The sequence below is a fragment of the Haplochromis burtoni genome, unplaced genomic scaffold (genome assembly GCF_018398535.1).
Source record: "Haplochromis burtoni strain Fernald_Lab_line unplaced genomic scaffold, NCSU_Asbu1 Contig_559, whole genome shotgun sequence".
NCBI lineage: Eukaryota > Metazoa > Chordata > Actinopteri > Cichliformes > Cichlidae > Haplochromis > Haplochromis burtoni.
In genome coordinates, this window is record NW_024582920.1 from 46,008 (window position 1) to 69,739 (window position 23,732).

Here is a 23,732-nt window from a genome sequence, read left to right on the forward strand (position 1 = left end):
CATGAAGAGGATGATGTGGACAAAATACTCATTTGCCTAATAATTCTGCACTGCCTGTAGAGAGGAGAGCTGCCCAAGACCATGACTAACATGTACTTACATTTTCTACTAATTCAACCAAAAAAAATATGAGTACCATGAGGGACATAAAACACGTCCACAAAAACTGATGGAGACTGATAAGCAAGATATTCTGAAGCTGGGAAGCCTGGCATTTGAACATCTAGAGAAAGGAAACATTGTGTTTTACCGAGAAGACATGGAGCAACATGATATCAATGGTGCAGGGGTCTCTTTGTACTCAAGAGTCTGTACAAATGTCTTCAAAAGAGAATGTGGTATCTTTCAGAAACCAGTCTACTACTTTGTTCATCTGAGCTTTCAGGAGTTTCTTGCTGCAGTCTACATGTTTCACTGTTACACCAACCAGAAGACAGAAGTGCTTCAGAAGTTCCTGAGAAATGGTCTTTGTATTTATCCCTAATCTTTAGTATCTTATTCATCATCATCCACAGATATATTCTTTTTGGATAAATTTTTGTGGAAAGTCATGCAGAAATCCCTCGAAAGTAAAAATGGCCAACTGGACCTGTTTGTTCGCTTCCTTCATGGTCTCTTTCTGGAGTCCAACCAGAGACTCTTAGATCTGCTTGGTCAGACAGAGACAAATACGCAAATAAATGACAGACTCATAGACCTTTTCAATTCAAAGAATTCAATTCAAACAATGACACTAAACAGCTATAGAAAATTCAGAGGCCTGTGGGGTCAAACAGAGGAAAGACCCAGAACATTATCAATCACCCAGCGAGTCATCAACAATGTGACGAGAATGAACATTTACAACATGTCTCCGGACAGAAGCATCAACATCATCTACTGTCTGTTGGAGATGAATGACTGCACATTGCATCAGGAAATCCAAGAGTTCCTGAGGTCAAAGACCAAATTAGGGAGAGCCCTCTCGGAGTCACAGTGCACTTTTCTGGTCTTAATGCTGCAAACATTTGAAGAGGTTCTGGATGAGTTGGATCTGTGGAAGTTTAACACAACATTGGTGGGAAAATGGAAATTGATTCCAGCTGTGAGGAACTGCAGAAAGGCTTGGTGAGACAAGGTGTGATTAACATCTTAAATCAGTGTTAATTAAGCTGTTCTGTTTTTTTTTTTTTTGTGGTTGATTATTTTTCTGTGTGTGTTTTATCTTTTTTATTTATCTTTTGTAGTGATAAAAGAATGAGGGTATTGCATATAATATACAATGATATAAGGCTAAAGGTTGTCCTTGTTACAGAAATTATTGCTATTATTTACATTTATTTTGCCTAATCCATTATTTGAGAAAGAATGCTGTTAGACCTGGCCGCTTCCTTAGATAGTGTGAGGTTTTCGGCCATTCTGGGTGGGCTCAGCATAAGTGGATGGATGCAGTAATAAAAAAATGTGACTGTGGTTGTCATTGTTGTGGTTGTTTGTTTTGTCTTTGCCTTGTTGTTGCCTTGAGTGTTATTGACTAAGTTTTTAGGTGCAATGTCATTTTGGGTGACTCAGCATCAGAAGGCCACCATTGCATCACTTTTTCATACCTAATTCAAATCTACATGATTATCATGTCTGCATTTGTACACCTTTGGGCCTTTAGGGCAAAGGACAAGGGAGTGAACTGATGAGGACATCTAGTGGGCAAATAATATAAGATAACCACAGATTTGTGCGTGAGCACCCCATTTCCACATGAAATGTATGAAAAACGTGCTATCTTTATAACAATTTTTTAAAAATGTATCTGTCATTGTAGACTTTCTGGATGCCAACTGTCACTGACTCACTATGAAACCATAGCCTCAGCTCTAAAGGCTAAGAACTCCCATGTGACAGAGCTGGACCTGAGCTTGAATGTGATGCAGGATTCAGGAGTGGATCTGCTGTCTGCTGCATTGAAGAGCCCAAACTGTAGACTGGAAACTCTGAGGTCAGTTTACTGAATGTGCCTTAGTTTGAAGTGTTAAGCAAGTCCCTTATAAACTGACACCTATGCTGTGTGATGAATGTAATGTTCCCTGTCTCTGCCCCCCTCCCCCGTGGTGATGCATTGGATATATTTGTGGCCTAGTGTGATATTTTATGTGTTAGTAATCTCTGTTTTCAGTACTTTCAGTACTGGTTTTCCTTTTAGATATGGCTACTGAAGATTACTTTTAGTTAGAATGCTCTGCCTCCAGTGTCTTTCACATTGGGTCCTTTACAATCCATACACCAAACCAGTAGTCGAGGATAAAATCAACAATTCTGTTTTCTAGGTTAAAAAAAGAAAAGAAAAAGGTTACCTCACAGTAATCTGAGATAGGAAAACCTGAGGGCCATATAGCTTTTGTTCTTCAGCATGTAGTCTGTGTTTGTGGCAATTGAAGTCTTCTTTCTGGTTAGAGGACTGTGTCAGATGTCTGAGAGTGATTTGATTTTGTTCTTTTTGATGAGCTTCTAATTTTTGTTGTCATCATTTTGTTTTTAATAACATGATATTGGAAGTAGCTTTGCTTTCTCTTTAAGTTTAGTTTTTAATTGTAAACAGAACCTGCTTTTTCATGTGGACTTTTTAAACATTATTATTGTTACTTCCCCACATTACCGGGTCCCACGCTAACAAAAGACTCTTTTTTTTTTTCCATATACAACTTAGTTGAGGTAAGTGTGTTTGTGTGTTTGTTTGTTTGTTTTTAATTCAGGTGTCCTATGGTTTCTTATTTTTATGGACAATTTTGCTGTGTTCAAAATTTGTCGTAGTTTAGGGTAAAGAATGTAGGTGTCTGTCACAAAACGGCTGTGTGTAGGCAGGAGAGGACCCAAATGCAAAACTCACCGAGATGGAACGTGAACTCAAAAGCACAGCTTTATTGCTGAAAACAAGGCCAAACGATACAAAACTAAACTGGGAAAACTAATAATAAATCGTACGCGAAGAAGGGAGGCTAATCATACACAGCTATGAGGGAGGACGCAACACTAAAAAAGAGAAACACAGGGCTTAAATACACTGAGGGATAACGATGGAAATGAGACACAGAAGGAGAGCACAGCTGGGAGTAATTGGACTGGATAAGACAAGGGAAGCAAAACTAGAAACAATGACATGAGGCACATACCTTCAAAGTAGAACAGTAAACACACAAACTAAACTCTAGACATGTAAACGTGACTAGACTGGGGAGACAGAATAGGGACCTGGAACATGGGAGAGAAAGGCACAGTAGACATAACACAGAACACAGGGGAGCCATCACACAAAACCTAAGAACTAAACCCGTGACAGCTGTAATTGAAACCTAGGGAAATGACAATAATCAAAACGGTATAACCAAGGACTCAGAAAATTATATATATATATATATATATATATACACTGTAAAAACTGTGATTTGGGTTAATTAGTATCTAATAGGAAAGTAATAGTAACTATTACTCAGTAAAAACATGTATGTGTTGTTTTAATTAAATCTAAACAAAATTAAACATTTTTGAGATGTTCAGTTATTTAAATTTTCACAATTTTGTTTGGGGTAAATTAAGCAATAGTTTGTTGAGCAGATTTAACAAAAATGTATGAGTACCGTGAAAAATGAAGAAATCTAATTGATTTAACTAATGAAAGCATTTTCATTTCAATCATTCTACACTTCCACCCGTAGTCCGTTGTGCCATGTGCAGGACACACACGGTTCAGCAGTGGATGTTCCCCATTTTGTCTGAGGTAAGATTAACTTAATTTGTATGAATATACAACACGTTTTAAACAATAACTTATAACAGTTTTGAGTAAAAGTTCTAAACAGTATGATGCGTCAAAATTAGATTAATAATGACCACTGTAATGACAGTATCATATTTTTACGCAAAATAGCACGAAGTGGACTGTTAGCATAAGATCACTTTCCAAGCTTTTGTTGCTGTGTTACTTCAGAGCTTTGACTAACCACATGTTTTATCATATTAAAACATATATTAATGATGTATTTCGATGGGCTGTAACCTCCCTCATTTACATCACTCAGTGATGTAGTTAAAAAAAATTGTGCGAGATTTTGTCAGTCACAGTTTTTTGAAGCTTTTGTCTCCACGCAGTGTTTTTCAGTTGTGGTAATTAAGCTAAAGTGGCTCAGTCCAGCAACATAACTGGTTTACATTTTCATGCTGTTGGAGCCCTGTGACTTTAGTGCAGGCACAGCTCACATAGAGGGATGATGCGAGTTTCCAGTTAAACTTGGTTGGTGTATCAGGCTACGTCCCAAGTATTTTTGAAAACTGAGATTTTTCTATGCGTTTGGACCTTTCGTTTTATATGTGAACCTCACCTTTAAAAAATTTAGTATTAATTCAAATTTGTCTTTAACAATTTGTGTGTGTAAAATTTTTACTTCAGAGAGTGTGATTGTTATTAATGTTGTCTTCTTTTCAGTTGCTGGAAGATCCCTCAACTTAAATTCAGCTGATCAGTATGTAGACTATGAATTTTAAATAGGTTGTGATGGATGATTGTATTGAATTAAACTACTAGTTTTGAAATTGAAGCAGAAGAAATTGACTAAGTTGACCCTACTTAATATAAGTTAACTCTGCCCATTTACATTTTATTCTAGGTTGAACGAGATAGAGCTCCATGTAATCACTGATGACCAAATCGAGAAGTTGGTTCTTCCATCAGGGATCCCACCAACAGAAAAGGAGCTGCAAAGTGTTGTGAAGGATACCTTTGGGATTTCAAACGACTTCAGTATTTTAAACCAAAATTTCAGGACTACTTCACTATTCGCAGAAGTGACCAGATAAAAGACAAAGACACTGATCAACTGTCAGCTGACTATGACTCATCATCCAATCCAGTTGTATCCAATGCAGACTCTGCTGCAACCACTTCTCGAGACACCATTATTCTCAAAAGGCAGAACTTTGTGAGACCTGGCCAAAGCTGTTCCCTATTCCACAGTCAGCATACAAAACTGAAATGTAACTGGAAAGAGCCACTGAGGAGTATAAAAAGAATGGAAATCTTCTACTTTTCCAAAGTAAAGACTGACCTTCTTGAGGAGTTGGCTGAAACTGTATTTCTAAGTATGGCCTATTCTTCCTATTATTATTATTATTATTATTATTATTATTATTATTATTATTATTATTATTATTATTATTATTATTCCAAGCACTAGTGAAGAATTTCAGTGCATGCAATCTAAATTAATCAGAAAAATGTTATATTATAAATTTTGTATACATTTTATATTCCACAATAAAAACAATTACTGTTTGAATGTTCTCTTTGTGAAATTGATTCATTTTACTCAGAAAAGTTAAATTTATTTGATTTTCTCTTACTATTCAGTCAGTATTTATAAAGTTTAATTGGAAAATTATTGAATCCAATTTGAGTTTTACTTAAACACAAAAGGTTTTCATTTCTTTGTAATGGATATTTTAGTCATTTTTTACTAAACCTTTGCCAGATTGTTAGTAAATTCAAAGTAATTTTTCCTCAGAGATTAATTTAAAATGAATTAATTTTTTGTTACAATTATGCAATTTTAACCTTCAATTTGAGATTTTGTCCCTAAAGCCAACACATATTTACAAATGAATGTATATATTGTAATATATCTATATCATGGTTAAAGCACTTCTGGATGGATGCAAACTGCATTTCATTGCCCTGTACCTGTGACATGTGCAATGACAATAAAGTTGAATTCTATTCTATCCTAAACTGAAGGATTCAGATGTGGAGCTGCTCTCTGATCTAGCCAAAAATCCACACTGCAGACTAGAGTATATGAGGTCAGTAGAGGGTGTACTCCATCTTTGCTTCAGAAGTATTGTGCTAAAGAAAGTTAGTATGAAAGCAAAACTCATGTGTTTTCTGTAAAACTTTTCAGTGCCTGCTTGATTCATTGAAGATGTAAGAGGAGACAGACGACATTCGACCAGTCAGATGAGCCAAAAATCTTTTTGTGATCAGGTGTTTAAGTTCTGTGAAGATAATTAGTGTTGTGTTCATGTCTACAAGAAATAAAGCTGGATTCTAACTGACAGCCATACAATTTGAATCAAACTCTCCAATCTGATCTCACATATTTTTGTATTCATTTTAACACTACACACCAGATTAGCTTCATCTTCGTGACAGGTCTGAGATCAATTTGACTGAAGCAGAGAAATTAACTGGGTGCTATTTAAGAATACATTTATTAGCATGCAGAACGGAAGCTCTGCTACTATTTTATATATATTTTATATATTAAAAAAATTATATATATTTTATATATATTTGTCCTTCTCTTAGGGGTTTCATCCAGATATCTTCAGGGACAGTTTCTGTTTATTAAAAAGTGATGCAGAAATAGATGAGATGTTCATGAAAACACAGAGAGCCATCACTAAAGTGTTGGTACAGTAATAAAGTAAGTATAAAGTATAAGTATAAAGTGTTTCTAGTTCTGCATATTAAGTCCAAAACTGAGAGGAAGGCACGCAGCTGCTCCACCACAACCAAGTCCCTGCTGCTCTTTTTGCTGGATTTCCTGCAACACTGACTGACAGCTGCTGAAGAGAGCCTCTGTAAACACTCATTTATCATCTCTGTTCTTTTATCCTTTGTTCTACAGCTGGAAGTGAAGTTACCAGGGCTAAGAAAGGATAGCAGCAGCTTGTGTTTGGGGAGATGTTCCAACTGGTCATTGTTACTGGGAAGTGGAGTGAAAAGCAGAGTTTAATCCAGCAGTGACTGACAGAGGAATGAGAAGCAGTTCAGATGACTGTTAGTGCTGCAGAGTGAACTGCTGTGGGAACAGCTCTGCTGTCAGACACAGCAGAGTCCACCATCATTCCTGTGTCTCCCTCAGCAGTATGTCTGGACTGCTCTGCTGCTGCTCTGTCCTTCTACACACTCTCTGCAGACACATACTGACTCCACCCCCTCTGCTCCATATTCACCTGCATTTTATTTCATCTATTTTATTCATTTAAGTATTCTTTAAAAAAGTCTCTGCAGAATATTTCTGATTATGACACAACACTGAGAATCAGTGTGCTTTGAACTAGTGTAGGCTGTGGTTGTGGTTGTAGTGTTTTGAGCTGCAGCTTCACCCTGTGGAATGATGGGGAACTGTGGGGAATATTCAGTTTATACTTCAGAGCTTGTACAGTGGTGTGAAAAAGTGTTTGCCATTGCTTTTTCACATGGGGCCGTGTAGACTTGAAAATTTTCCCCCCTTAATAATAAACACCTTCATTTAGAAACTCATTTTGTGTTTACTTGTGTTATCTCCATCCATCCATTCGCTTCCACTTATCCTTTTCAGGGTTGCGGGGGCGCTGGAGCCTATCCAAGCTGCCTTAGGGCGAGAGGTAGGGTACACCCTGGACAGGTTGCCAGTCTGTTGCAGGGCTAACACATGAACAGAGACAACCATTTGCACTCACATTCACCCCCACATTCACAATTTAGTGTTTCTAATTAACCCAACCCCACTGTTATGTTTGTCTAATATTTAAATTTGTTTAACAATCTGAAACATTTAAATGGACAAATATCCAAAAAGATTAGAAAATCAAATATGCAAACACTTGTTCATACTGAATTTGCAGATTGTTACTCCTGTCAGTGCAGGATTATTTCGATTTTCATTTTATTTTTCCAATTAGTTTTTATCTATAGTCTCTATAAATATGACGACAGCTCTACCAGCAAGTTGAGCAGTGAAACAGTAAGATTCACAGCAGAAGAAAAGGACAGTATGAAAGCTTGCTTTTTTCATATTTAAAAATTTATACGACGTCAACTGTTTTATAACAGGAAATAAATAGTTATAATATTGTCATGGTTACCTGTTGCCTCTTTACTCACAGTTTACTAACACATAATCAGATGTGCCCATTATATTTGTTCATCTTAATGTTTAATTTTTGTACCATCATCAGTTTTACTTGTAAATTCTGATGCTGTGATAATATGTATTAACAATATAATGCTAAGAAAAATGATTTAGTTTTGAATAGTAATGATTATTTAATGATTTTCTTTTGGGAAACGTTATCAAAAATGACTCAACAGTCACTACTGCAAACCCTGAATCTGAATTTGAAAAAAAAGGTGACATTATAAATATTTGTGACTTTGTTAAACACATCAATGTGAAAAAAGCCTGAGAGCCATACATGTTTGTCAGAAGAAAATTGTATATAGTGTGATCAGCTTCATGAAATGTGTTCTTTTATTGATCACTAAGCAAATGTCTATGTGACTTTTGACATGAACTCTTGTGTGATAAACAACTAACAGCTTCCTCTTTTCTAAGAACATACAGTCTTAGAAAAGGGGAACCTCAGCTCTGAGTTCTTAGAATAACTCCTCTGTCAGGAATAATTGGTAGAGATGAATATTTACAGCTCCTGTGCCAAGTGCATAAATACACATAGCTCTTTCACTTTGAAGTTGCAGATATTGACTATGAAGCTTCGGGTGTTTCACTAATTTTACAAACAACCTACACAGGTAAAAATCCTTTTGAGAAAACAAGATTACCAAATGTCATTAATAACCTCTTACAGACAGGTCTGACCTGTCTGTAAGAGGTTCCTATTTTTGTGGGTTTTATGAGCTGGAAGCCCAAATTATGTACAAATAAAGAACTAAGTCCTTAAAATCATTTAAGTTGTGGGCCCTGAGTCTATAATCTATGAGAGTTTTTTTGAATGGAATTATGGAAATAAATATACTTTTCCATGATATTCTAATTTTTTGGAAAGGCTCTGTTATTCCATTGTCTTTGCGCATGCTGGTATTGTCTGTTGTCAACTGTGTTGTGAGAGCAAAGAAATAATTAGAGCCCAATTCCTTGTACTTGTGCACATAGTTGGTCAAAAAGTAATAATTGTATATATTAAATTAAGTAAGAAAATTTATGTTTTGCTAAATTATTTTATTATTGTAACAAAGCTTTTTGGCAATACCCCTTTTTTTATTCATTTATTTATTCTGTTTATTTCCCCTTAAATTGAGCCTTATTTGTAAGGAAAACACATTTCTGGGATGAGCAGCGGAGATGAGTATGTGGGCCGTGCCCATGAATGACTTGACAAATCTCTGCCAAACATCTTGTTTTAAGCTTCTGGCACTCCAAGAGCTGACAATCAGGTGATTAGCATGGACTCGGCTACAACTGTCAGTTGTTGTCTCCTCTAAGCATCCCACGTTTGACTGATCTGGATTGAGCCGGAGCCACAGTGCAACTTCAAACTGGTGTTCCACAGCAGCATCTCCAAACTGAAGGTATTATTTGTATTATTATTTCATACTTTACACTCCTGGTGATGAAGCAATGTCCAGACAGCCAGAGCTAGAGTTACAGTGGGGCAAAAAAGTATTTAGTCAGCCACCGATTGTGCAAGTTCCCCCACTTAAAATGATGACAGAGGTCAGTAATTTACACCAGAGGTACACTTCAACTGTGAGAGACAGAATGTGAAAAAAAAATCCATGAATCCACATGGTAGGATTTGTAAAGAATTTATTCGTAAATCAGGGTGGAAAATAAGTATTTGGTCACCTCAAACAAGGAAAATCTCTGGCTCTCACAGACCTGTAACGTCTTCTGTAAGAAGCTTTTCTGTCCCCCACTCGTTACCTGTATGAATGGCACCTGTTTGAACTCATCATCTGTATAAAAGACACCTGTCCACAGCCTCAAACAGTCAGACTCCAAACTCCGCCATGGCCAAGACCAAAGAGCTTTCGAAGGACACCAGGAAAAGTATTGTAGACCTGCACCAGACTGGGAAGAGTGAATCTACAATAGGCAAGCAGCTTGGTGTGAAAAAATCAACTGTGGGAGCAATCATCAGAAAATGGAAGACATACAAGACCACTGATAATCTCCCTCGATCTGGGGCTCCACGCAAGATCTCATCCGGTCAGCTGAACGGGGCAAAGTCCAACACGGGACCGAATGACTGCAGTGGAGTAACAAGCACCTAGAACCTAACGAGGACAAAAGATCCCAGAACCACACGGGGGGACCTGGTGAATGACCTGCAGAGAGCTGGGACCAAAGTAACAAAGGTCACCATCAGTAACACACTACAACGGCAGGGAATCAAATCCCGCAGTGCCAGACGTGTTCCGCTGCTGAAGCCAGTGCATGTCCAGGCCCGTCTGAAGTTTGCCAGAGAGCACATGGATGATACAGCAGAGGATTGGGAGAATGTCATGTGGTCAGATGAAACCAAAGTAGAACTTTTTGGTATAAACTCAACCTCGTGTTTGGAGGAAGAAGAATACTGAGTTGCATCCCAAGAACACCATACCTACTGTGAAGCATGGGGGTGGAAACATCATGCTATGGGGCTGTTTTTCTGCCAAGGGGACAGGACGACTGATCCGTGTTAAGGACAGAATGAATGGGGCCATGTATCGTGAGATTTTGAGCCAAAACTCCTTCCATCAGTGAGAACTTTGAAGATGAAACGAGGCTGGGTCTTCCAACATGACAATGATCCAAAACACACCGCCCGGGCAACAAAGGAGTGGCTCCGTAAGAAGCATTTGAAAGTCCTGGAGTGGCCTAGCCAGTCTCCAGACCTCAACCCCATAGAAAATCTGTGGCGGGAGTTCAAAGTCAAAGGTTATGTTACAAAGTATTGAGTTGTATTTTGTTATTGACCAAATACTTATTTTCCACCCTGATTTACGAATAAATTCTTTACAAATCCTACCATGTGGATTCATGGATTTTTTTTTCACATTCTGTCTCTCACAGTTGAAGTGTACCTCTGGTGCAAATTACTGACCTCTGTCATCATTTTAAGTGGGGGAACTTGCACAATCGGTGGCTGACTAAATACTTTTTTGCCCCACTGTACCTTGTAGTCTCTTATAGTCACCTATATTATATTACATTATCCATTTTGTTCTCCTTATCCAATTTAGGGTTGTGGGGAAACTGCCATAGGGCAAGAAGCGGGATACACTCTGCACAGGTCATCGGTCTGTAGCAGGGGAACACAGACCAACCATTCACACTTACATCTACAACACCTACAGCCAATTAAAATCACCAGTGAACCTAACAAGCGCGTGTTTGGACTGTTGGAGGAAACCAGAGTACCCGGAGAGGACCCAGCCAGACTCCACACAGAAATATCAGCCATGATGGTGGATTATATGATATAATATGATATGATAAATACATTCTGGGATCAGGCCAGTGACTGAAAAATTACAATTTTATTGCAGTCATTTAAAGTAAAACGATGTTCTGGGTAAACGATTTGTTGCATTATTGCTAACATAGGTTTTTATAAATGTAATTCTATTAATCGCTAAACAAAATAATGGCGAAGATGACTGAAATCATTCTAATAGTATTGAGATTAATTTGAGCGCTGATATTCTTAAGGACGAATCCTCGTCTCCTCTCCACGCCTTCTCTCCTCCCCTTCGTCTCTCTCTTCATCCTCGCCAGCCTTCATCCTCCACCTGAAGCTGATGTGGACACAAACACTATTCTTCCTTTGATGTCAGAGAGAGAGAGTCCTCTGCTTTTGCTCGCATCTAACGCGGTTGGAGAACGACTCTTTCTTTTTCGGCCAGGCCGCTTTAGGGCACGGCAGGGCGGAGAAGGAGCGACGCGGGGTTCGGTGCCGGAGCGGGTCTGCGGAGCTCTGGCAGCGGCTGCTTAATGAAGGAAAGAGCCGCGGGCTGATTACAGCACCGAGACAAGCTGCAGGAGGAAATCCGAGGAGCTGATTCTTTCAGAGTGAGCTGCAAAGGAGCATTCACCATGTTTCTGTCCGTGTGTCTAATATGGACACAGCTGCTGCTCACAGGTAAGCGCCTGCTGTGTGTTACTTCACAGTGATCCTGTTTCGGTGATTAGATATGTTTCTACAGTCCAGCCTGTAAACATGCGCGCAGATGGCGCTCACATCTCCTCTAATGTGCGGTTTGCTTTTTTGATAGCTGGCTGAAGGTCTTCCAGATAAAATAAGAAAGAAAAACTGCTAGCGTCCTTAATAGGATTTTACCCAGTGCAGGTGATGTTATATCAACTGCAAATACATAGTTTAAGTCCTTAAGCTGACATTCCTCAGAAGAAGTGCTTAAGTCTTCCACAGCATGTGTGCTGTACACATGTAGAGGAACAAAAACATAGAAAAGACAGACTTTTAAATATTGTCTGTACAGAAGTGTTGAATATAGATGACTCTATTGCTGCAAATACTGCAAAAATAGGCTATGATAGAACCCATTTCCATTGCTGACTCATATAGTTTTCCAGTATTTTCTAGTGCAGATGCTATATCATTTTCACAGAGCAACATTTTAATAGTTTCTGTTTAATAATGTTAATCCCAGAATGACACACTGAAGTGGGGTACTGTGATTTTGAGCATAGCATTTTAAGACCTGTGCTTGAAATTTTTTTTTTCCATTTAATAATTTCTGTATCAAAAGGATTGCATTTAAAAATATACCATTTCTATAATCGAGTCATCTGAAGCTGCGGCAGAAGGTGCTGGCATCCTCACTGCACCTTCCCGGCTGTTTTAATGACGCAGTTCCTGAGCAAAGTCTCAAAATTGAATGTAGGTCAGAGTAAACCACCAGACTGTGTCCCCACAAACCTGGGCTCCTAATTGGCAGCTGGACAGCTGCTGTGTTTTACACATGAGGTCATATAGAAATTCAAGAAGATCGATGGCTCCCACACTGCAGGGATTCACTTTTACCTGTGCACCACAGACAGATGCATTTCAGTATTGCTACATGATATGACTGGTAGAAGTAGAAGCAGGTGCTGGGCTGGAAACAAGCGCACAGCTGAAGAATAAGATCAGCTACTAGCTCACTGCAGGGCTCCATTTTTACCAGGCTGAGGTAAAACTGGAGCTCTGCAGTAAGTGAGCTGTGGAGCATTTTCCTCTGTTGTGAGGTTGTTTTGGCACAAATGCTGCCCTTTTTGGCATGTATATGTAAGCGCTTTTCTTTTTTGTAAACTAGAAACTTCTCGGTTCAGATTCCTCCAAGTACAGTTAGGTTCCTGCTGTTTAAAGACAAGTTTTTAATTTGGCTAAAAATGTATCATTGCTCCTTTGATTTGGCTCCATACGAGCATCCCTTTGACTTTTCTGTCTGACAACGGGCATGAAGCCTCCTGGGGGAAATGAAAGCTCCTAAACAGGAAGAAGATTGCACTTTTGTTTTCCATCGAAGCTGCTTTTAGATTTCCCCAGGCAGGTGAAATGGATGCTGCTGGAACGACTGGAATAACTCTAATAAAAGGTAGAGGGAAATGGGTTTGCTTTTTGAAGTAGTTTAAGAGTTTCATAGGAAAGGTTTGGTGTTCGTCATTGGGTTTCTCCAAATTTGAAAATGGATTTAGGAAAGGTCTAACCAGAAGAAGGGGACTCAATCGGGATCCAGAAATTTCTGAAAGGATTATTTACCAATACAAAAGAGTGGGCATGATTAAATAAGAATGACAGAAGAAGAAAATATTACAGACGAATCCAGATCCAGATATTCGTCTTGTTCCAGGGACTTAGCTCATTCATGTTCTGAAAAGAATTTTACTGCCTTAAAAATTGTAAAGAGTCCTGATTCTGCATCCCTGCTTGGATGTAAACAAAGATGGCAATAACATTGATATCTCACACCTCGAATGGGATTACTATGAAGCTTTTAAGGCAAAGAAAACTAAAAGTAAGCACTTTTGAAACATCTTGACATAGGAACACTGAGATCTCCTGAGACGCTGGTATTGTGCGACCACGTTGGTTTGAGACTGATGGAGTTTTGACTATAGTGAGATCTGTAATCTTCATAATTTGATATTTGAGAGGTACATAGCTTTTTGCAGATTTGTGTACATCACCTGTTGGATGAGCACTTTTTTTGTCTTCCTTCTTTTGGCCCTTTCAGGGCAGATCAGTGTTTGGTGTCTGTTGATTTTGGCAGACTTTGTTGACCACAAACAGTTGTGGTCTCTAAAGCTAATTGGAGCCTGTTGTGGCCTTCTTACAAGTATCTGATCAACAATATGACCTATATGCAGTGAAATTGTAGAATTTTATTTGGATGTTTGCCAACCTTCTAACCAATTTTGCTCACTTCGCTGATAACTTGGCATGGCACTCATCACAGATATGGTGACTAGGTCCAATAAAACATGGAGGCCCAAATGCTAAAGGTAAGGCTTCAAAATGCGGAGTTCAGAAACAAAAGGGTGATGTCACAGTGGCTACATCCATCTTTTCTATACGATCTGTGTTATAGACCCCAAATGTTCCAGTGGCTTTACTCCAACCCGCGGCAGTATAGGGAGATTCTTTTTTTTTTTTTTTTTTTTTTCAAGACAAACATTGGATGGAAATAAAGACAGAAGACAAACACGATACTTAACTTGAAACAGATTTATTTTACAGAAACAAGAAGTCAACATCCTTGTGTCCTTGTTTTTTCTCATTTAAACCTGTTAATGAATTTTAATAGTCATAACTTTAAACATCTCTCCTCCTCTCTCACACACGCGCATACTGAAGACTTTGCCCTTGCTCTAATTTGACCTGTGATTTGCTGGTAGTCTCATGGAAAAGAGGCAGAGCCGGCTCCTCTGTCCAATCCGAGCACAGCTCAACTCAGCATTGTGCATGGCAACCAGGAAGCTGTCACTAGGGAAAAAGATGCCAAACAGAGACGAGAAGAGCCATGTCAGCTTCGGACGCCTGAAAGGCCTGCTTCAGTTTTTCATTTCAGCTGAGACCTGATTTATTGTTGCAGCTTCCTGTTGCTGTTAATGTTTTACAGCAAAATTCAACATGTTTCTTTTATTTTTAATGAAACCTACTTTCAGACATGTATTTTCCAGATAAAATTGAGACTATATCAGGTCTCTGTTCCTGGTTTCTGTCTGCATTTGTTGACTCACAGAAAACAGGTTTTTGGCACCGATACAGCAGAGAAAAATAATGTTTGCAGACCGACAGCAGTCGGAGGACACCTTCTTTTCCGTGTCTTTGCTGCCAGAACAAACATTGGAGTCTAACAGACGGCCGGACGAACAGTCTGTCAGCTCAGGCTGAAGCTGCAGGAGAAATTTCCAGCATCATCTGCTCACTCCTCCTCCTGCAGACAGTGAAAATAACATAAGTGATGCAAGCTAGCGTCATAGCTAGGCAGCAGAAAAACCTAACAAATTGACTTTAATAAGTAAAAAGATGGACAATACACAAGTCTATCGCTGTGAATATACAGAGTTTCATGCACTTGGCCTCTTGTGTTGGTTAGACATGATTAGTCATTTTAAAGTTTAATTCTTGATTGATTCACATGCAGACTTGAGCTTTTAAATGTCTTCAAGTGTATATTTCAGAAACTTTCTGCTTAATCAAATCGGTTAATTTTCTGTCCGCCAGCAAACTAAACATGAAGAGGACTGGCCACTTCTGATGGTTCTTTCATGTCTGAGTGTTCTTTAAATAGAAAGGATCATGAATGAATATGAAATGGAGAAAGTGCTTCTCTCAGTCACCCCACCACCACTTAGGATAAATAAAGACTGATGGTGAATTATGCAGTGTTCGTATTTATCACAGATGGGTGGGTTCAGTCAGTGCACAGGGGTTTCCTCTCAGCCTGCCTGCAGACTCATGAAAGTCTCTGTCCTGCCCAATGAGCTGGGATGGCAGAGGTAGACCGATGGGATCTCCTGCTCTCATTTTGTCTGCTGCTTTCTCTTCATCTCTATGAGAGATACTGATTGTGATGTGTTGGAGAACGACATGATGAAAGATAAGAGGCATGAGGAGGAGGACACAGCAGAGGATTTTTACAAGAAATAGATTTTTGAACTGTAAAGCCTTTGTGCACGTCTTCTTTCTCAAGTCTCGAGTGAAAAGCTTTGGATAAATGCCAGCACACAGATTACTTTGAAATTTTTTTTATGTGTAATTAAAATCTACTAAAGAACTATTAACATTAATTTAAATTAATTATTGTAAAATAACGCTCATTCTCTGAAATTATTTTAACTAGCAACTGATTTGACGCTTTCCTACTTCTGTGGACATTATCCACATCTTTACAATAAAAATAGAAAAAGTATTTTTATTTGTGAAGTCCAAAAAATTGCTCATCTAATTCTCACTTATGTCAAATGTGTCATGTTCATGGTTTTACAATTAATAGTTTTGGTCTCTTTAGCTGATTTTATCCATCATAACAAATGTAAGGAGGTAATGTTTTTATAACTCACCTGTTTAAATCGCATTAACCTTTAAATTTGCATTTAAAGGCGTGGCTTTGTGACTGACAGGTGAAGTGTGACTCAGACGGCTGCTAGCTGAGTGCTACGCTTTTCCAGCATTTTTAGTACAATTATCTGACCAATAATATGTCTGCTGTCAGGTTAAATGCACTAACAGTCCATTCAAGAAGGCTGTGCTCCAGTTTATGTGAGTAAGGAGGATTTATTTTAGATGTTACTTAGTGCTACCTAGTAAGCTCTATTTGTGCATTGCACAGACCTGCTAGCATTAACGAATATGTTCGTTAATCTGGGCACTTCTGGCTCCAAAAAAAAACAACATGGAAAAAAACAACATGGCGGGACCCAAAAACTAATGTTGAGGCTTCCAAACCAATGGATGAGGTATAGCTTTAGAAAAATACTTTAGTTTAATGTGGTGTGGTGCACCTCAGGGTTCTGTACTGGGTCCACATCCACTAAGATTATCTCATACCACTTTCATAGAGATTATATTCAGTTGTATTGTATATGCTCGTATGTGAAATCACATACGCTGCTGCACTGAAAGTGCTTCCTCAGGGTTTTTTGTTCCTTTTGCCATGATAATTAAAGGGCGATGGTGAATTATGCAGTTCATATTTGTCACAGTTGGTTGGGTTTAGTTGGTGAGCAGGGGTTTCCTCTTGCACAGTCTATGGCTCCAACACTATACCACTGAGATTAAAAAGGTGCATCATTCATTAGAGCAGCTTCAGTCCGAGTCGATTCAGCAGCATAAACCTGCTGGTCTGACGGACTGTGGAAACTATCCACTGCAGGAATTCTAAACTAACTCTCCCCCCCCCTTCTCTCCACAGAATCATCTTCCAATGAGGCCTCACCTTTCCGCCACTTGGGTCGTTTCCCTCCATCTCTGTATGGTCATCAGGATGTGAACAAACTGCCAGAGTTCCAGCACCACCTCCATCATCATCGTCACCATCAGCACCCTGCCAGATTAGCCAAAGACCTACCTGATGGTCTGTTTCCTCAGGAGCCCGCCGGCCAGCAAAGCCTTAACCTGCTGGCACAACCACATCATGAGGTGCAGCTGGAGCATGCCGCTATATCCGCACGACATTTGGTTACTGTGGTGAGTAACCAGCCATTTGACATCAGTGGAATTCTTAGGATACATGTTATGTTGACACAAACTGAGGAGTGAGTGAAGTGTGAAAGGGTCTCAGTCTGGACATGAACACAGTCATATTAACTGTCCGTTGGGTTTACAGCTTGTCACGTTATGATTTTAGCATGTTATGATGTGTACTACCAAAACTAGGGATTAGAAGGGAATTTGGCTTTCTCTTATATCGATGCAGAAAAGTTCGTTTTTATAAATTCACCAGAATACAGAAAACTGAGTGTCTGTGCTGAAAAATGCATTCTTTCTATCAGAGGATGTTTGGTTTCTGAAATATATTTCAGACACAAATGTTCCTTGCTTTAAACCCTGGAAGTAAATCTGACCAACAGGAATCCATAGTGATGAAATGTCAGTTTGACAGCTGGTGAAATTCAAGCAGCTGAAGGCTGCAGATAAGGAATTTCTGGATGGTGTGAGTCAGTCGTCTTATTTTCCCGCCGTTGATATGATTGTTGGATAAACGGGGTGAGGGAGGTTACAGGCAGCTCATGCTGAGAAGATCAGAGGTCGCAGTGAAGGGGCAGGAAGTGAATGATGGGTGAGGCATTGCTCTATCCACATCATGGGTGGAGGAGGAAGAGAGATGCTGCACTCACTGTTGCTATGGTAACCGTGTGTGTGTGTGTGTGTGTGTGTGAGAGACCCACTTTACCTTCACAATGGGGTGGTTGCGTAACTCGGGGACAAACAGCAGTGACCTTCACAGCGATGCTGAGACAACGACTCAGGTGGACGAATGAGGGAGATAGGCGGGTAAAAGATGGCAGTGCTAGACGACGGTATGATGACACCAACAAGCTCTCCTTATAAATAACGATGTTGGAAAGCCATAACATTTTTTTCTGTGACCCAGATTCTGACTGCAGGTTCAGCTGTGCTGTGTTCTCACACTGATGCTCAGGTGTGTTCCTCTCAGCAAAGAACACATCCATAAATCCTTTTTTGGACTATTTTTACTCTCATGAGGATTTTTTTTTCCAGCGGGTCTGTGGAGGAAAAAAAAGAAATCTTTCATTTGCTTGTTGCTGTAACTGCATGAGTCATAGTATAAATGTGAATATTCATCCTGTGTCTGAAACAACTCGGGCAACTCTTTCTTTATAATAGCCGTCTTCTGATTGGCTGCTCTTTACTCTAGCAGAAGGTGGAACAACTACTTGTAAAGCTCATTTTTGCTGGGGTTTGATTGTAGTATTACTATTAGTAATTACCACTATTAGTGGTGTCCAGACTTCCTCACTATTGAACACAAGCAGCCACTTTTATTATATATGAGAAGCAGAGATCACCAGGGCGTGACTCTAGTTATAGGAGTTCATGTGTCGTCATGTGAACACAGTAAAATATTTCCTGTACTATTTTTGTCTTCATTTACCATTTGCTTGCTCCCCACTGTACCACATATTGGATTTCATGATTGATTCCTTGTGTATGTCTTCAGAGCTGTGGTCAGTCATCTGATACTTGGTCTGATTCACAGCAGGCAGAGAGATTTATTTATAGGACAAACACTGCTGCTGATTCATTTAACTGAATCTCTACATGCCTGAAATGTGAAGTCTCGCTACCAACACTCCCACAATATTTCGCCAAGCAGTCAATGGTGTCATCGCCACAGATGCATTGTAGGAGTAGAGGCAATGTGGAGAAACCTCCAGTGGAAACTACAAGACGGGCGAGGATGCTGAGAGCTTACAGATGGCTACCTGTCTGTCTCTGCAGCTCAGTCTGCAGGATGCGGGGTCCTTCCAGTGGGGCATAGGTCACCCTTCACAATGCACAATGAATAAAACACACACAGACCAAAACATAAGAACATTTGAAAGGACTGCAGTGAGAAAATAATATGAAATCTAAATTTGTAGTTAAGGAATTAACACATTCATGGGACCAGTTAATCAGGGTCACATCAGCTGGTATGAGCAGGTAATAAACATGAGATGTATTATGAGATCGTACGAAAAGTACATTATTGGACTCTGGCATTTCTTTTTTCTTTCGTAAGCAAGTGTTTATTCCCTTCGTGGTTTCCAAGTTAAACGCTTGTGTCTAATTTTAGTTTTAATTAAATTGTGCAGCTAATTTGTTGGTGAGTTATCTCTGACTGCCACTGGGCCACAGTCAGCCTGTTTTTGAGAGACGGTCAGATTTTCTGACACAATGACTTGATTTTTCAGCCACTCATGTCCCCTGATGACCTTTCTGCTTTTATCAATGAGAAACTGCTGTGAGGCGCAGTGTACACTTGAATAACTCATTTCTGTGTTAACTGACTTCCCGTGTGGTCACATGACCCGTCCCTGCAGGCTGCTGCCGTGCCATCACTTCACCACTAATGGACGGAGAGTTTCTGTGACACAGTTGAGCCTCGCCACACTCACACTGATCTAACTCTTTGGTGGCCACGGTGCATTAAAAATCTCCGACAGCACAAACACAGTCCAGAGGTCCAGCTCAGGGACTCCACTTACCTGAGTCTGTGTCACCATCCACCTTAAAGGTGTAGTTTCCTGTTTTTGTTCGTGGATGACAAAAAATTTAGGCCTGCTTGAACTTCACTGTTTACCTACGATTGCTAACAGGCTGTTGCTCTGCGTTGTTTAGTCTAATAAAAGTATGATGCGCATAAGCTTAAGACAAAAATCGAGCCACCTACAAACCTGAAACTTCCCCTTCTCTCCGTGCTATGATGGAAGCTGAGAGAGGCGGAGCGGTTGCGTAACTCCCAGATGGTACCCAGTCACCTCCTGTCTCTGCATCCCATCGCATGCCTGGAAGACACTACTGTGTGTGAGTGTGTGTCTGTGTGTGTGTGTGTGTGGCCTTTGTTTCCCTGTCAGCTTCTCACTGCATGTGTGAGCTGGTTGTTGCACACAGATTTTGCTGTACTTGATATAAAAGTGCAACGGCTTACCACTTTAGCAGGATGTCTGATGCAGAAGGGGCACGTTGGAGGCGTCCCTCTGTGAAGGTGAAAAGTCACTGGGTGAACAGATGTGCAGTCAAACTTTTTCCTGGAGACAGATTATTGAATTGTTCTTGTTGAGTTCGAAAAACCTTCAAATTTTCAAATGTGCAAAGCCAATGTTTAAACATGCAGACCCAAACCAGCGGGCGGGTGACTGAGTTTATGTCTGTGAGTGCGTGCGTTATAACTGCTGGTGGAGAGAACCTTGACACCACTTCAAACCCACAGAGATGAGCATGATTCATCCACTGCTCTGCATATGCTCTGTTAACTCCTAAAGTCTGTCTACAGGTTTGCTTTGACGTTCATACTAGTGTGTCGTTGAGTGATTTTTAACTTTTAAATGCATAGTTTAAATCTTTAGTCAAGTGAGATTATTTTAGTCCCACTTCTCTTTGTATTTAGTTCTTTTATTTTACTACTTTAACAATATTAGCTAACATGGCATCATGAAATCAGAAATACGACAAACTGCTGAGCAGCTAGAATCCTGCTAGATTCTATATATATATATATATATATATATGTATGTGTGTGTATATATGTATGTGTGTATATATATGTGTGTGTGTGTGTGTGTGTGTGTGTGTGTGTGTATATGTATATAAATAAATAAAAAATTTTATTTTTTTTTTTCTTCTTTTTAAATGGTCTTTCTCTCAGGGTTTGTGATTTGCAAATCATTGCATTTTGATTTCATTCCTGCATCTTTTCCATGTGGGTGTTCAAATAGGTGTAAATTGTGAAAAGGGGTGGATGTTAATCTAGTGTAATACCCACCCCAAACCCTACCACCATTACTGCTTCCTGTACTCAAATCATTTTTATATCAATATACTGAAAGTCTTTACGTTAGTAAGTGAAACATCGTGCGTTAGCACTGCACTCTATACTGTTTACCAGCCTCTTACAGATTCATAAAGGGCCTTTGTATCCTAAAAATATTCAGATGGGTAATAATCAGCTGCTCACTGTGCTGAGAACCCACACACACACACTGAAAATAACCAGTAAATGCTGTTATGATAAATATAATATAAACTAACAGAAATAAATTAAGTATATAAAATAAACTCTTCAAATAGAATAAGGTGATTTGATGTCATGATACCACTCTGTGCTGATAAAAATACAACTGCAGTAATTTTTCTCAAAGGAAACAACACAAGCATGAATAATCTAACCTCATGTTATCCCACTCATTCAGCCGTGTGTGTCTGTGTGAGATCTCACTGAGCTTGAGGTCACGTGTCGCTCACGTTTTTCCCACCAGCGCTCTGCACAGAAGCTGCACAATGGAAGGAAAAAGAGACTGAGGCAGATTCCACACCGAGACGGTTATTTAAAGAAAAAAATCATAATGTGATTAAATTCACGGTACAGAAAATATTACCAGCTCTGACTGAAGTCGTATCAGTCTGAGTAATTAGGCGATGTCAAGCAGTCAAAATTAATTCTCCGCTTGGATTATTGTTTTGTTATCTCTGTTATTAATGATATTGCATATTTCTGTTAAATACCCACCATTCTTGGCCTGACCTTTATACTCAACCCTTTCTGTTGGTTTTTCCTTTAATTTGTCATCCGGCAAGGCAACGTTATCCATATGCAGAAGAGGTATATGCATTTCAGCTCAATTGAGTTTTATTTTTATAATGCCAACATTTGCTCCATGACGTTTTATACTGTAAGGTAAAGACTAGTGGTGCAACGGATCACAGTTGATCCGTAATCCGAACCAATCCCACTCCACAGTTCGACGTGATCCGAAGATTCGAAAAGAAGGAAAAAAAAGTATGTGTATGGTGCACGTGGTCAGTCTGTCAAGCGATAGTTATAGCCAGCGATAGTTATAGCCAGCGATAGCGGTCCAAGTGGAGGAGCAGAGGAGTTTGCGGCATTTAAGCAGCCCTTTGCTGCCCAATCTGACCGGGCTAAAGCTATTACAAAAGCTACTGGGGTGTTTGGCTGCAGGTGGGAGGCCGTATTCCCTTGTGCAAAACAAGGGGTTTAAACTATGATGAACGTGCTTAGCCACATATCCCGTTGCACGTCCACTTTAGTGACAAGATTGTACCCAGGCATGCATGAGCAGGAAAAGTTATGTATAAGTTATAAGTTATGGCTGAACTGTCCCAGGCATCTTCTGTTGCCCAACTACAAATGGGTCGACCTCCAGGGCAATGGAAAGCCACGTGACCGTGACCGCTCATTATATCACAGCGAAGTGATAGATACAAAGCCCTGTACTGTCCTATATTGCACCTTAATTTGTTTTTATATCATTCTTTGGAATGAGTGTTGATTTTAATATTTTTAATAGGCAAAAAGTACTTAAATAAGTTAATAAGTAAATGTTAAAATTTTGTATTTTTTTTTTCTTTTCTTTGCTGATCCGAAAATTGATCCGATCTGTGACTTAAAACCGTGATCTGATCCGAACCGTGAGATTTTTGATCCGTTGCACCACTAGTAAAGACCCTACCATAATGCAGAGGAAAGCCCCCAAAATCAACCCCCCATAAACAAGCACTTGGCAACAGTGAGAAGCAAAAACTCCCTGTGATGAACCTCCGGCAAGGCTCAGATAAACGTAGACACTGTGACCAAGACTACACCTTGTTACTGGAACCAGAAGTACCACATTTGGAGGAGTAGTTGGCTAATGCTAGCCTGCTTGGTTGGCTATACTGTGTCGATGGGCTGGAATTTCTTTCTTTGGATGGTCTGTTACTACGATTTGCTGCCCAGCAGCCATATTATTGATCAGATAATCGCAAATAAAAGGGCTCCAACAGTACAAATGCAATCCACAGGTCTAGTACAGGGATTCCAGTTAGCTGAGCTGAAGCCTAGCATACAGCTAGCAGCTACACCCACCTGGGTCGTGATCCTCCTGTCAGTCAAAGAGGCCTTGCCCCTAACTCAAATTTCCAGATGAATAAGCTATAAAAAAATTTGAAAGGGAGGGATCTGTCCACAGAGACCAACTTGTTTCTGTCAGGCTGTAAACATGTTTATTTCTGCTCTAAAGAGTCTGGGTCTATTGAAGCCTGTTTTCCCCCACAAAAAAAAAGTATCCATAACTCGAAATTTTGAGAAAAGTCGCTCGAAATTTTGACTTTGCTCAAAATTTTGAGTTAATAACTCGAAATTTTGAGTTAGCACTGCCAATCAGTAATCTACGTGAATGACGTCATTTCCTTGTTACTCGGAAGTTGAAACCCTCAGCTACAAATGCTACAGCTGCTATGGAGGCCTATCTCCCCTCACCACACTCCCTGCT

General features: G+C 39.6%; 1 protein-coding gene and 1 long non-coding RNA gene across 5 annotated transcripts in view; both read left to right on the forward strand.

Annotated features, from left to right (window-relative positions):
* LOC102298202 overlaps positions 1-7,117 on the forward strand; it is a 22,173-nt gene extending 15,056 nt beyond the window's left edge. For 2 of the 4 annotated variants that reach the window (XR_006053019.1, XR_006053017.1), the window contains exons 3-8: positions 1,799-1,972; positions 3,687-3,748; positions 4,454-4,490; positions 4,635-5,106; positions 5,759-6,446; positions 6,651-7,117. This is a non-coding gene — a long non-coding RNA (uncharacterized LOC102298202). Of the gene's footprint in view, positions 1-1,798; positions 1,973-2,680; positions 2,686-3,686; positions 3,749-4,453; positions 4,491-4,634; positions 5,107-5,758; positions 6,447-6,650 lie in introns of all 4 variants that reach the window. The other 2 variants (XR_006053020.1, XR_006053018.1) reach the window with 2 other exon arrangements.
* Positions 7,118-9,077: 1,960 nt separating this feature from the next.
* Positions 9,078-23,732, forward strand: part of LOC102298405 (protein tyrosine phosphatase receptor type R) — a 35,702-nt gene continuing 21,047 nt past the window's right edge. Inside the window, exons 1-3 of the mRNA XM_005947887.3 lie at positions 9,078-9,316; positions 10,973-11,871; positions 17,150-17,424. Of these exons, the coding sequence (XP_005947949.1) occupies positions 11,826-11,871; positions 17,150-17,424 (321 nt within the window). The 5' untranslated portion in view covers positions 9,078-9,316; positions 10,973-11,825. The remainder of the gene's footprint in view (positions 9,317-10,972; positions 11,872-17,149; positions 17,425-23,732) is intronic.